Source organism: Miscanthus floridulus, chromosome 6, assembly GCF_019320115.1.
Source record: "Miscanthus floridulus cultivar M001 chromosome 6, ASM1932011v1, whole genome shotgun sequence".
In the NCBI taxonomy this organism is placed as follows: Eukaryota; Viridiplantae; Streptophyta; class Magnoliopsida; order Poales; family Poaceae; genus Miscanthus; species Miscanthus floridulus.
This window is the reverse complement of record NC_089585.1, coordinates 8,054,355-8,069,975: the sequence shown is the minus strand read 5'-3', so window position 1 is coordinate 8,069,975 and position 15,621 is coordinate 8,054,355. Positions and strand designations below refer to the sequence as shown.

The 15,621-nt window shown below is 46.5% G+C and overlaps 1 protein-coding gene across 1 annotated transcript; it reads left to right on the top strand.

The window, feature by feature from the left end:
• Positions 1-11,830: 11,830 nt before the first annotated feature.
• Positions 11,831-12,133, top strand: LOC136460170 (uncharacterized). The gene has a single exon (XM_066459982.1). The coding sequence runs from the start codon at positions 11,831-11,833 to the stop codon at positions 12,131-12,133; it is 303 nt and encodes a 100-aa protein (XP_066316079.1).
• The last annotated feature ends 3,488 nt before the right edge of the window (positions 12,134-15,621 follow it).

Genomic DNA, 15,621 nt, shown 5'->3' with positions numbered 1-15,621 from the left:
GGGATTTAGCCCACAATTATAGACTCAATTGTGTTCTTTATCACAGCCAAAAATTTCTTGTTGGCAGTGACCCTCTTCCTATGCTCAAAGTCATAGGACATCTTTCAGGATTCAAAATCCCTCTCTTTAGTTGCCCAAGCGGCATCAATCTTGTTTGTCTCCCTCACCAGTGCCACAAGATCAATGGGACACGGTGAGGTGACTACCTAGTCCAACTCAAACAAGATGAAGGCCAGGTCAAAACTTTTCTTAATACAAAAATAATACCATTTGCATGCCTTGATTCCAACGTTGATCAAAATCAAAACATACAACTGTTCGTATACACTAATTCTACATCATCGTTGGGCAAAAATAGAATTAATACATAAATCATTAACTTTTACAACTGTTCTCATACACTAATTCTACATCACCGTTGGGTAGAAGTAAAATTAATGCATAAATCATTAAAATTATGATATTGTTATTAACAACATTGGTCAGAAAATAACAACATCATAATCATGTCAAATCTCTTTTTCTTCAATTAAATACCACATTGGTTAAAAATAACTGGAGAATAAATAATTTCTTTAGCAGCGGAAAAATAATTCAATTTAATGAATTTTTCCCACAGGACAAACTACTTTTTCTATTTTCTTTGAGCTATTTTTCATTTTCTAGAAATGAGCAATTACTGGAAAATAAAAAAGAAAAAACGGATCTTGATTCTTTCACTGTTTTTGGCCCATGCGCGCGCGCGCTGTCCCGCACGCTCCCCCACGCCCAGGCCGCAACCTAGGCCTGGGCCGGGAATTCGGCCTCGCGCTCTCGCCCGCCTGGGCCACGATGTTGGCCCGCGCATCTAGCGCCGTTGGAGCCGATCGGACGGCTATGCGGCGTCTTCGCGCGAACAAAACCACAGCCGCGGCCTCCGACCGGAAAACCCTAGGCCATTCGCACTCTCTGCTTCTCTCTCTTCTTTGCCACTCTCTCCTCTCTCTCTACCTCAGCGCAGCGAGCTGCGACCAAGAGTGAGCGAAGGCGGTGGAGCGAGGCAGCTATGGCGCCGTTGCCGGCCCCCTCGCCGGCGCGCGTGCTCCCCAATGGGTGAGCACGCCGCCGTCGAGCGGCCTGGCCACGGCGCCCCCTTGGCCGATCCCAGCGAGCAGCTGCCCCCTGGCTTGGCCCTTCTTCTCCCATGTTGGTGAAAGGCCATCCCGACGCACGGCGAGGTAGGTCCGTTCCCCCTTTCCCCTTCTTCGATCTGGATATGCTTTTCTCTTATCCGAACCAGTGTTGGGGATTAGGGTTTAGCTCTAGGGTTAGGGTTTCTTTTCTGATTTGATTCGATCGATTCGGTTTTCTCTTTGTTTGATTTCTTTTCTTTTCAGAGTTCATCCGAATGGGGATCTGGGTTAGGGTTTCGCTTTTCTTTTGATTTCTTTCTTCTCAGAGTTCATCCGAATCACTCTCTACCCCTTCTTTATTCGAGTTAGGGTTAGGGTTCGGTTGAACCCAATTTGGTTTTTCTTTTGGTTTGATTTGAGATCTCCAATTTGGGTTTTCTTTTGGTTTGATTCGAGATCTGCAAGATTATCCCCTTCCCCTCTTCCCCTTCTTTTCTTTTGAATCTGCTTCTTTTGAATCAAAATCGAGATGGGGATTTGTTCTAGGGTTCTTAAGATCCTCTCCCCTTTCTCTCATGTCATTGGATATTGCAATCTTACCAAGCCCTTTGACCTTGCCTTTGCCATTGTCACAAAATGTGATACTATCATAACCACTATTGCCATTGGTGTTGATTGAGTTGAACATTCTTACATCACCGGTCATGTGTTGAGTGCACCCACTATCAAGAACCCAATGCATTCCTCCAGCTTTGTAATTAGCCCATAAAAGAATATCAATTCTTTTTAGGTACCCAAACTTACTTGGGTCCTTGAAGGTTAGTCACTAAGCTCTTTGGTACCCAAATGACTTTCTTCTTTGAGCCCATCCATGGTTTACCAATGAACTTAGCCTTCACACCATTTGTATCCTTAGTAAGCATATAACATGAATCAAGCTTTATGAATGATACATTAGCTTGTGATTTCTTGTTCATGCATTTTTGCTCTACCTGACCAACTTGCTTGCAACTAGTGCAAAACCGACCATTGTTCTTCACAAAACTAGTCTTGTGAGGAGCAAAGGCCGCCTTGCCTTTCTTAGGGGTGTAGCCCAATCCCTCTTTGTAGAGAGAAGCTCTTTGGCTACCCAAGCACATAAGCAAGCGGTCCTCACCACCATAAGCTTTAGCTAAGGTGTGAGTGAGCTTATTGACCTCCTTCTTGAGGTTCTCATTCTCAACCACTAGTGAGGTGTCACAAGTGAGACCATCACTACTAGATGAGGTAGAAGTGGAAGTGCTACAAGAAGGGTTAGTGGGAGCAACAATGATAGGCATAGATAGTGATTCATCAATTATATCACAAGTTAAACCTACATTACAAGTTTCAACATGCTTTCTTTTATTTTGCTCATTAAGTAAAGAGGAATGAGCCTTTTCAAGCTTTTTGTGAGCTTTGCCAAGCTTCTCATTGGCTTCCTCTAGCCTCTCATGAGATGCATTGAGCTCATCAAAGGCTTGGTTAAGGTCTTTTAGTTCCTTACGCAAGCTTTTGCATTCCCTTCTCTTGATGTCAAAGTGTTCTCTAGCATCCTCTAGCATGTCAAATAATTTATCTTTAGTAGGTTCATCATTATCACTATCACTATCATTTTCATTTTCATGTTTATTTTCATCATCATGTTCTTCATCACTTTCATCATCACAAGATTGTACCTTAGTGGCCTTAGCTATAAAGCATGATGAAGATTCGAAGAGAGATGGCTTCTCATTGATAGCAATGCTTGCAAGAACCTTCTTTTTGGTGGTCTTGTTATCATCATCATCATCACTTGAGGAAGCATCACTATCCCAAGTGACTACATATGAACCACCCTTCTTCTTCTTGAAGGCCATCTTATCCTTCTTCTCTTTCTTTTCCTTCTTGTTCTTCTTGTTGTGATCATCATTGTCGCTATTATATGGGCATTGAGCAACAAGATGATCTTTGCTTCCACACTTGAAGCACCTTCTTGACTCTTCTTTGTTCTTGGATGAAGACTTCTTCCTCCTAGCATGATAGCCCTTCTTCACCATAAACTTGCCAAATCTCTTGACAAAGAGAGCCATCTTCTCATCATCATCATCATCGCATGAATCATCATCTTCACTTGATGTTTCTTGCTTAGCTTTTCCCTTGGATGATGTGGCCTTGAATGCCACGCTCTTCTTCTCATCCTTCTTCTCATCTTTCTTCTCCTTCTTTTTTTCCTTCTCATCTTCATCTCTATATGTATCATCGGTCATGATGTCTCCCAACACTTGATTTGGTGTCATGGTGTCCAAACCACTCCTCACTAGAATTGTGACCAATGTGCCAAATCTTGAAGGTAAGCATCTCAAGAACTTATGGGAGAAGTCCTTGTCCTTCACCTCTTCTCCAAGTGCTTTGAGATCATTGATAAGCACTTGAAGCTTATGAAATATCTCCGGCACACTCTCATCCTCCTTCATCTTAAAGCTTACAAACTTCTCTTTGAGGATGTATGACTTTGCACCCTTCACGGCTTGAGTGCCCTCAAATGATTCTTTAAATTTCTTCCAAGCCTCATGAGCCATCTCAATATTCTTGATTTGCTCAAATGTTCTTTCATCAATTGCATCATGAATAGCACTTAGAGCAATGTCATTGTTTTGGAGAAGCACTTCTTCGGTGGCGATGGGATTCTCTGGATCACCAATCTCAATTTTGGTTTCAACTATCTTCCATACTTTTCTATTAATTGACTTGATGTGTGTGGTCATCTTTGACTTCCAATAAGGATAATTTGTGCCATCAAATTAGGGTGGCTTCTTGGTGTTGTTGATTTGAGCCATTTTTACACCGAAGGTTGTTAAGCCTCAAATCACGGTGATCTCTGCTCCGATACCACTTGAAAGGTCCTAATGGCTAGATGGGGGTGAATAGTCTAATAAAAATTTCTACAACAACACTTAACAAAATAGTTAGACAATTATGAGGCGAAGCAAGTGTTGCGCTAGCCTACTCAAAATGTAAGCCACCTACCACAATTCTAGTTTAGATAGTATCTATTCACACAATAGCTATGACACTATCCTATATTAGTGTGCTCTCAAAGGCTAACTAAAGAGCCACATCAACCAATCAAGCAAGCTCTCACAACTAGCTACACTAAAGAGCTTGACAACTAGTTTGCGGTAATGTAAAGAGAGTGATTAAGAAGGTTATACCACCATGTAGATGAAGGAACCAATCAATCACAAAGATGAATAATAATGAAGACCAATCACCTCAGAATCAAATGATGAACACAATGATTTTTACCAAGGTTCACTTGCTTGCCGGCAAGCTACTCCTCGTTGTGGCGATTCACTCACTTGGAGGTTCACGCGCTAATTGGCATCACACTCCAAACCCTCAATAGGGTGCTACACAACCAACACAAGATGAGGATCACACAAGCCATGAGCAATCCACTAGAGTACCTTTTGGCTCTCCGCCGAGGAAAGGTCAAGAACCCCTCACAATCACCACGATTAGAGCCGGAGACAATCACCACTCTCTGCTCAACGATCCTCGCTGCTCCAAGCCATCTAGGTGGTGGCTACCACCAAGAGTAAGAAGCGAAATCCACAGCGAAACATGAACACCAAGTGCCTCTAGATGCAATCACTCAAGCAATGCACTTAGATTCTTTCCCAATCTCACAAAGATAATAAATCGATGATGGAGATGAGTGGGAGGGCTTTGGCTAAGCTCACAAGGTTGTTATGTCAATGAAAATGGCCAAAGGTGTGAGCTTCAACTGGCCATGGGGCTTAAATAGAAGCCCCCATGAAATAGAGCTATTATACCCCTTCACTGAGCACAACGCGGGCTGACTAGATGCTCTGGTCATGTTGACCGGATGCTGGACCTCAGCGTCCGATCGCTCGACGACAGCCACGTGTTCCGATTTCAATGGCCACTTGAGTTGACTGGACACTGCGCTATTATTGACCGGACACTCAGCTTCCAGCGTTCGGTCGTTTCTAGTAAGTTTCCAGAAACGCATTTTGCCCACCGAACGCGTTCGGTCATGCACGACCGGACCCTGCCAGCGTCCAGTCAGAGACCCTAGCCTCTATGTGCTGCCCAACAACAGGATCGGACACACCTCGCCAGCGTTCGGTCGTTCAAGACCCAGCGTCCGATCGTTTGACTGACGCCAGCATCTCTGCTAGCACAACTGACCAGACGCGTCGATTCCACTAGAACCAGCATTCGGTCACCTTGTGACCAGCGAGACTAACTCTTCTTTACCTCTAACTTCTTCATCCTTGCTCAAATGTGCCAACCACCAAGTGTATCACCTTGTGCACATGTGTTAGCATATTTTCACAAATATTTTCAAGGGTGTTAGCATTCCACTAGATCCTAAATGCATATGCAATGAGTTAGAGCATCTAGTGGCACTTTGATAACCGCATTCCGATACGAGTTTCACCCCTCTTAATAGTACAGCTATCAAACCTAAATGTGATCACACTCTCTAAGTGTCTTAATCACCAAAACAAGATAACTCCTATGGTTTATACATTTGCCTTGAGCTTTTTGTTTTTCTCTTTCTTCTTTCCAAGTCCAAGCATTTGATCATCATCATTGTCATGCTATGATCTTCATTTGCTTCACCACTTGGAGTGTGCTACCTATCTCATGATCACTTGATAAACTAGGTTAGTACTTAGGGTTTATCAATTCACCAAAACCAAACTAGAGCTTTCACTTTGGTCGACACATCCTCAACGTCGTCTTTCCACCACGGTACCAACCACCGACCAACATCCCGAAATACCTTGGGGAAACAAACCCTAGACTGTGGCTCAAGAATTATTGGCTTGCTTGCCAAGTCGGTGGAGTGAATAGTGATGATTTCATTATCCACAACCTTCCATCGTTCCAGGCCAATTTGGTGCGAACATGGTTGGAACACCTTCCGTCCAACCGAATCCAAAGTTGGGCGCCTAAAAGAAATCTTCGTGGGAAACTTCTAGGGCACATACATACATCCTAGGAACCCATGGGATCTCAAAAACTACCGACAAAAGTGTGGCAGAACCGCCTAATCTAATGCCTCATAGGAGTGCTTGTCTTCCATTAGACACTAAGCACTCAGGGGAGAACACTAGATTACTTGGTTCCATCGGACACACCCCAAGGGAGAACCCGAAAATCCACATTTTTGCCACCAGAATCACAAATGAGAGAACAAAGCTTACATCATTCGTAACCATTTCTTACATCACTTTTAATACAACATCAGAGTATAATATTTATTAATATAACAGCGGAATGAAATCATGTGAACAGAGTTACAGCGGAAATGAATATCTATTAATGATAGGATGAAGTATTGATATATAGACTACGACAACAGATTATAAAACGTTCGTTTGTAAAAGTATTTTGTGAGAGTTATAATTGACAACTACGATCGTAGCGTAAAGAAAATCCTCTCTGAGCCCACCAGGAGGAATCCACACACAAAGGTCAGCTCAAGCGTCCACCTGTTACCTGCAACAGGGGGAATAAAACCCTGAGTACTCAATTGTACTCAGCAAGACTTACCCGATAGGAGAAAAGAAAAGACTCCAAGGATATGCAAAGCTATTTGGCTTGTGGGTTCATTGCATTTGCAGGAAGCATTACTAAACGTGTGTCCTTATATTCGATTTTTATTAATAGCCGCATTGGTTCATTAACTAACCATTCTATGTAAGCACCTGTACTACTTTCAAGCAAGTGGTAAGCAATCAGATTTCCTTTTCCATCTTCCATCTTTCATCTTCAGTTCTTACTACGATGCTAAACCGTAGACAAGCCGTACCGGATAGCCCGGTGATTCGCGAATCAATGCCCCCAGCTGGGTACCCCGAAAACACACGCCCCGCTTGTACCCCAGGCATAAGCAGGACCAACCCATCACTCTCCTATCTCGGGTGTCCAGGTCCCCGTCCAAACTGGGACTCCAAGCCCCCGCCCCTGAGTCTCGGACTCAGTGCGGCGCAAGGACCTCCTCCACCAAAACAAAACCCTGACAGTCAGTCCAGAAAGAGCCGGATCTGCGACAAGAGAGCAACAAGTCTTCCAAGTGCCCATACACAAGTATGTGCTCGGGATAATAAGTCTATGACCTGCCTAGAGTCATATGCAATGATTGGTCCTTAACTGACCAGACAGGGGAAAACGGTGTAACCAAGCTATGACCCGCCTCCGCGGCGACACAACTTCTTACACCCACCAATACCCAAACCACATCCCTGCCCGGTCACCATTTTCCTTTCCACCATTTTCATATTTTCCAAGTGATAGTAATCAAATAATATATTTCCTATCTCTCGCGAGTGACAGGCAATCACTCGACTTCTACCGGAGTCCTGTAGCATAGCAATCTACACGATCCTGTCATACTAGTAAGACTCATAGGATAAATATATATATGCAAGTGGTTTCATTCAACTCCTTAAAACTTAATGCACAATTATAATTTAAACTGCAGAAAGTAGGGGTTATGCACCGGGGCTTGCCTGGGTAAAATATAAGCAGAAGTTAGTTTTCCATCATGGCGACATGATCTCTAAAAGCACCATTTCTCCAGCAACTCCCGATGACTCCGTGATCCATCGACGTCCCTATCACGATATGCAATGTAATGAAATGCAAGGGTATGATCAACTGACTACAATCGTGACTCATATAAATACGTTCTACGTCTATCAAGTGAACGAGCTAGTTCTAACGACGACTGTACTTAGGCTACATATACATGTTGTTGGATAAGACACTATTTCCCAATAATTATTTCAGTTATATAAACCAACGGTGTTTCTATATTTTATTCTATCGATTTAATCACTATTTGAAATAAGACATCATTATCTAATTAGCAACTAGTTATTCCGGAGCTACAAAAAATACGGCAGGTAACTAATACTGCTAGGAGTCTACTATAAAAATTTTCAGATTCAACAATATTACCAACTTATCATGGAAATTCCTACAAGTTTATATTTTACAACATTAATTATCTCTAATTAATTATATAGCTTCCTAAGAATATTATCCAACTATGTGAACAAAATATACTAACATGTAGAGCATGATGTTAGGAGACTAACAAAACTGGTTTCATCATTTTTGGACACCCACACAATTTTATATTGATTTTTCCAAGTTTGTTACTGAAATTAATTAACACATGTTTCATAAAACTAAATAGCCAGCGGCCAGCTATTCGGCCCAGCGGTCAAGGTGGCCCAGGTGGGCACGGCCTGCGTGGCCCAGGCGTAGCACAGCGGGTGGCCCAGCGCAGGCGGCCCAGCAAGGCGCGGCTCGCTAGCGGCCCAGTAAACCAAGCACGGATGCGCGCCCCAGAAGAAACCAGGCCGGCCCAGGCGTAGGCAACCGGCTGAACGCGCGGTCAGCGGCAAAACCGGCCCAACGCGCGGCCTGCCCGACAGTCCTAGCGATTAAGCAGAAACAACCCTACGCTTCTCCTTATTTAGTACACTACTATTCATATGGGTCACGTAATTTGCAAAAAGAACCCTGCAACTACTCGTTTCTTACCCCTGGGTCCCTTTCTTCATCTCCAAAACAGAGCACGGACGGGAATCGATCCGCCGGCCCAATCGGCGGCTCGCCGGCGGTGGAGGAGACGCGAGGCGGCACGGGGAAATGCCAACGGCTCCGGCCGCAGTGGGGCAGCGCGGTGAGGTGGAGCTGCACGGACACCAAGGTGCCGAGCGGGCATGGCACGGCGGCGACGGGCGCATCCAAGGCAGGCACGGTGGAGGAGGAAGAGGAGAGCCGTGGCGGTGGTGCGGGGCAATGCGGTCAATAGCAGGAGACCTAGCCGGGGAAGATGTCCGGCCATGGCAGGGCGCCCGCGCGAGGCAGCAGCAGCGAGAGGATTGGCGAGGCGGCCAGGTGACGCGGGTGGCCGGATGCGGCACAGCAGCTGCGGGACCGAGGGGCGCCCGGGGGGGTGAGCGGGCGAAGGCGGGTGGGGATGGCCTCGTGGGTGCGACAGCCGAGGAGCAGAGCGGCAGTTCCAGCGCGGGGAAAGCCGGCACCTGTGCGGAGAGCTCGGGCGTGGACGCTGCAGGAAGGAAGAAGGAGAGGCGCCGATGCCTCACGGGCCTAGGCGCGCAAGGAAAAGGTGCCGTGGTGCTGCGGTGACCGCGAGCGGGGAAAAGGAAGAGGAGCGCGGGAGAAACCGACGACGGCGGACTCGGCCAAAGCCGGTGCTGTGGGCACACGCGTGCGCCTAGGCGGCGGAGAGCGAACCGGCGCACGGGGAGGAGGAGCAGTGCCCAAGAGCAGCAGACGTATTCACGAAGCCGAGGGAAAGAAATAAAAGCAGCAGCGTCGGTAGCAGCGCGAAAGAAAACAAGGGGCAAGGCCTGAGCGAGTGCAGACGAACACGTTGTCCGATCGGCGTGGAAAAACAATTGAAGACAGACAAGACAAGCGAAGCAGAGAGTGAGAGCAGCAACGTTGATTGCTTGACGTGCCAGGCAGCAGCAAGGATGGTCGGCATGCATAACGTGGCCGGAAACGCGCAGACGTGGAGGGACAGGAAAAATTTATATAATTGCTGAAGCTAGAGCTCTACGCTACCAGGACGTGGTGCATGAATTCAAATATCTATACGCACATGGCTACCTCTGCCAAGCACATCGATTTTCTAAAACAATGGAAAGCTGCAAGGATAAAACAAATCTCGCAATTTGTTTGTTCCTGTCGACCGGCTTCTCAAAGTGCGAGGAGCCAAGGAGGATTAGAAAAATATAATACGTGCTGTTGCGTGAAATGTCTGGCCGCATATGCTTTTGATCCAAGCTCTCCGATACCACTCCAATAGCACGCGCTACACACACACACACACACACACACACACACATATATATATATATATATATATATATATATATATATATATATATATATATATATATATATATATATATATATATATATATATATATATATGGGAGAGGCTATTCAGCAGCCGGCTACAAAATAAGTTATTCTGTAGCCACCTCTATTTACCATAATTTTATATACTAATTTACCATAATGTCAATATATATTTACGATAGTTGGGTTACTATAACATATGGGAATATTTACCATAACTTTATAGTAAACCACTTAGTAAGGAGTTACTATAATCTCATAAATTAACATAGTAATTATCGTAACTCAAAGTGGCTACAGAATAAGTTATTCTATGGCCAGCTACAGAACAGTAGTTCTATATATATATATATATATATATATATATATATATATATATATATATATACATATATATATATGTGTGTGTGTGTGTATATGTATATATATATATATCGTTCTATTTATTAATAGATTTTATTTTATTTATAAAAATTGTTTTTCATGCTTAAGCTAACAGGGCAAATCGTCCGCTAGCATCGTCGTTCGACATTCCTAAATATTTTTACGCACTGAAATTTAACCTAGACGTTTATTTGAATCCACGAAACTACATCACACAGGATTCGCGTATCGTGTCGAATACGTTTTAAATCAAAAATCCGAGAAACTCGTTTCGAAAACTTTACTGAGGCCTAAATCACGGCGCTAAAAAGAATCGTAACACCGGGGTGTTACAACAAGTCTGGGGAAACTCTTCATGGGTACATCCGGCGCTTCTCCCGGCAGTGCAACGAGCTGCCTAACGTCGCCGACGCCGACGTCATAGGAGCTTTCCTATCTAGGACCATCTACAAGTCCCTGGTTCATAAGCTGGGATGTAAGGGCCCATGAACCAGCAAGGAGCTCCTCGACATCATCACCAGCCATGCCTCGGGAGAGGAGGCGGTCGGGGCAATTTTCGACCACCCCAAGGGCAAGGCAAAGCGAGATGAGGATGCCGGTGAAGGTGCCTCCAACCACCCCAATAAGAAGAAGAACAAGCAATGGCGCAAGGGCTTGCTCCTAGCCACTGCCGACTATAAAGGGGGTCAGAAGCCCACCGAGGGTACCCCAGACCACTTTGAGAAGCTACTCGAAGGGCCATGCCCAAACCATGCTTTCCCCATCAAGCACCTATACAAGGACTGCGTCCTCATAAAGTGGTTCTTGTCCGGAGGCTCTAAATGGGGTAGCATAGGAAGGAGCCTAAGCTAGCCATAGACGATGCCGAGGGGAAGGATGGTGGATTTCCGACACTAGATGGCTGTCTCATGATCTTCGGAGGGTTGGCGGCCTATGACTCCAAGCGCCACCAGAATCTTATGTGCCGCAAGGTCTATATGGCCAAGCCAGCCACGCCTTCCTTCCTCCAATGGTTGGAGTCTACCATAACCTTTAATCAGACCGACCACCGGGAAAGTATCCTGTAGCTGAGAAGATACCTGCTTGTGGTTGACCCGATCATCAGCATGAAACGGCTCACCAAGGTGCTGATGGATGGAGGCAGCGGCCTCAACATCTTGTACGCTGAAACGCTCAACGCCATGGGCATCGACCGGTCGTGCATCCAACCAACCGGGGTGCCTTTTCATGGCATCATACCTAGAAAGTAAGCCATACCACTTGGATAGATTAGTCTACCCGTCACCTTTGGGAATCCAACCAATTATAGGACAGAGACCCTTATCTTTGAGGTGGTTGGTTTTCATGGGACCTACCACGCCATCCTAGGACGTCCATGCTATGCGAAGTTCATGGCCGTCCCCAACTACACCTATCTAAAGTTAAAGATGATGGGTCCATGTGAGGTCATCACCATCGGCACCTCCTTCCAGCGCGCCTATGAGTGCGAGGTCGAGTGTTGCGAACACACCATGGCAATTGTCGCCTCCAAAGAGCTTGCGGCCATCAGGGAGGAGGTTGTCGAAGAAGCGCCTAACCCCAAGCGGTTGGCCGAGTCTTTCAAGACTATAGAGGGAGCCAAGGAGGTCCTCATAGACCCTAGCAGCTCTGAGGCCAAAGTGGTGTGCATCGGCACCATGCTTTCCTCCAAATAGGAAAGCGCGCTCGGTGACTTCCTACACGCCAACAGAGACATCTTTGCGTGGAGACCCTCAGACATGCTAGGCATTTTGAGAGAAGTCACCGAGCATGCCTTGAAGATCAGGCTAGGCTCTAAGCCGGTGAAGCAGTGCCTACGTCACTTCGACGAGGAGAAACGTTGGGCCATCAGCGAGGAGATTGCGAAGCTTTTGGTGGCCAAATTCATCAAGGAGGTGTACCACCCTGAGTGGTTAGCCAATCCCATTCTTGTACAAAAAAAGAGTGGGAAATAGAGAATGTGTGTTGACTACATGGGTCTCAACAAAGCGTGTCCAAAGGAACCATTTCCTTTACCACACATAGACCAAGTAGTCGACTCCACCTCAGGGTGCGAAACCCTTTGCTTCCTTGATGTGAACTCTGGGTATCATCAAATCACAATGAAAGAGTCCGACCAGCTCGCAACATCTTTCATCAACCCATTTGGATCATACTGCTATGTCACAATGCTGTTTGCCCTACAGAACACGGGGCTATGTACCAACGCTGCATGCTCAAGTGTTTCAAGGATCTCATCGGGTGGACCATTAAGGCCTACATGGATGACATCATGGTCAAGTCCAAATAGGCTAACCAGATCATAACTAACCTAGAGCAGACCTTTGCAAAATGCCAAGCAAATGGCATTAAGCTCAACCTCGAGAAGTGTGTTTTTAGGGTCCTAAGGGGTATGCTGCAGGGTTTTATCATCTCTGAGCGTGGCATCGAAGCCAACCTGGAGAAGATCAAGGCCATCATGAGGATGGGCCAAATTTAGAACATAAAGGGGGTACAACGAGTTATAGGGTGCCTCGCCATGCTCAACTGCTTTATCTCACACCTCGGCGAATGAGGTCTCCCCTTCTATCGGCTTCTAAAAAAGGCTGACTATTTCGAATGGATGCCTGAGGCCCACAAGGCACTTGACAAGGTTAAGCAGCTCCTAACGAAGGCCCCAATCCTAGTCCCTCCGACCGATGGGGAACCGCTTCTGCTCTACATTGTGGCCACCACACAAGTGGTCAGCGCCGCCCTAGTGGTAGAGCGAGAAGAAAAGGGACACACCCTCAAAGTGTAGTGTCTTGTGTACTTCATTAGCGAGGTCTTGTCTAATTTAAGACTCGCTACCCCTAAATCTAGAAACTCCTGTACGCCTTCCTTATCGCCAAGAGGAAGTTGCGTCACTACTTCGAGTCACATCCAGTGACAGTCGTGATGTCCTTCCCTCTCGGTGAGGTCGTCTAAAACCGAGATGCCACAGAAAGAATCATGAAGAGGGCACTCGAGCTGATGGGTCAAGGCATTTCATTTGCCCTTCGGACAGCCATCAAGTAACAAGTGCTGGCTGATTTCGTTGTAGAGTGGAATGAGATCCAAATGCCGCTAGTAGTCGTCGACCAAGAGTACTGGATGATGTACTTCGATGGATCGCTGATGTAGAAAGGCGCTGGCATGGGGCTAGTCTTCATTTCGCCCTCAGGGTATGCATGAGGTACATGGTTCGCATCTATTTCCCCTCCTCCAACAATGTGGCCGAGTATGAGGCACTCATCAATGGCCTACGCATCACCATCGAGTTGGGTATCCAATGACTTCATGTCCAAGGTGAATCCTAGCTGGTCATCGACCAAGTCATGAAGAATCAAGCTACCACAACACCAAGATGGTTGCGTATTGCCAAGAAGTCTGCCAGCTGGAGGACAAGTTTGACGGTCTCGAGCTTAATCACATCCCAAGGCGTCTTAATGAGGCGGCTGACGCACTTGCAAAAATGGCATCCGATAGAGAGCCGGCACCAATGGGCATCTTCGCTAGTGATCAGTACAAGCCCTCGGTCCGCTACGAGGAGCCAAAATAGACCGGTGATGGGCCGCCTGCCCTGGGCTCGGGGGCTAACTAGCCGGCGGCTCCATCTGACCCTGAAGTCATGGAGCTTAACGAGGATCCAGTGACAGAGCCTGACCCTCTAGCTGACTGGAGGATGCCTTACCTTGACTACCTCCTCCCTCAGGCGCTATCGATGGACAAAATGGAGCCTCCATGGCTCACACATTGTATCAAGTCCTTTGTCATTATTGAGAGCGAGCTCTACAGGTGAAGCCATATCAGGATCCTATAGCGCTACATCCCCATCGAATAAGGGAAGCAGTGGCTGGGTGATATCCATGGTGGGGTCTGTGGGCACCATACTGTAGCTAGGACCCTAGTCAAAAACATGTTTTGACAAGGCTTCTACTAGCCGACCACAGCAGCTGATGCTAAATAGATTGTGCGCACCTATGAAGGGTGTTAATACTACGCTCGGCAGACCCACCTGCCGGCCCAAGCACTCCAAATGATCCCCATCATGTGGCTCCATGGTCTAGGGCTCGATCTAGTCAGACCTCTCAAGAGGGCGCTCAGGGGCTATACGCACTTGCTTATCGCCGTAGACAAGTTTACAAAGTGGATAGAGGCTCGACCAATCTCCGTGATCAAGTCCAAGAAAGTCGTGTTATTCTTCCTTGACATCGTCCATCACTTTGGAGACCTAAACCCCATTATCATGGACAACGGCATCCAGTTCATTAGGAAGAAGTTCCTTCGATTTTATGATGAATTCCACATCTACGTCGATTGGGCCATCGTGGTGCACCACCGCATGATCGGGTAGGTCGAGCGCGCAAATGGCATGGTCCTACAAGGCCTTAAGCCTAGGATCTTCAACCGGTTGAATAAGTTTGACAGACGATAGGTCATGGAGCTTCCTATGATGCTTTGGAGCATAAGGATAACCCCTAGCTGGGCCACTAGCTACACGCCATTGTTCATGGTCTATGGTTCCGAGGCTATCCTCCCAACCAACCTCGATTATGGAGCACCGAGGGTCAGGGCATATGACGAACAGGGAGCTGAGGCATCCCTCAAGGATGCTATGGACCAGCTAGATGAAGCACGTGACATTGCCCTCCTCCGCTTGGCCAAGTACCAGCAAGCATTACACTAGTACCACAGACGTCAAGTGTGGGATCGGACCTTCAACATCGGGGACATGGTGCTCCGCCTCGTCCAGAGCAACATGAACCACCACAAGCTCTCTTCGCCATGGGAGGGATAGTACGTCATTGTGGAGGTACTCCGACTAGGCACCTATAAGCTTAAGACCATCGACGGCGAAGTCTTCATCAATGCCTAGAACATCGAACAACTACGTCGCTTTTACCCTTAAATCTACGCATGCTTTCTCTTATCGGTTTTGCTATCGACTCCTCGATCTTTAGTGACACCTAACCCTAGCAATGGCAAGGGGCTCATGACCATCGATGGCAAAGTCTTCGTCAACACCTAGAACATCGAATAGCTATGTTGCTTTTACCATTAAATCTACGCATGCTTTCTCTTATCGATTTTACCGTGCCTGACCCTTTCTCATGTTATATATATTCTTTTTGAAATAGTCACCGTGCCTGACCCTTTCTCATGT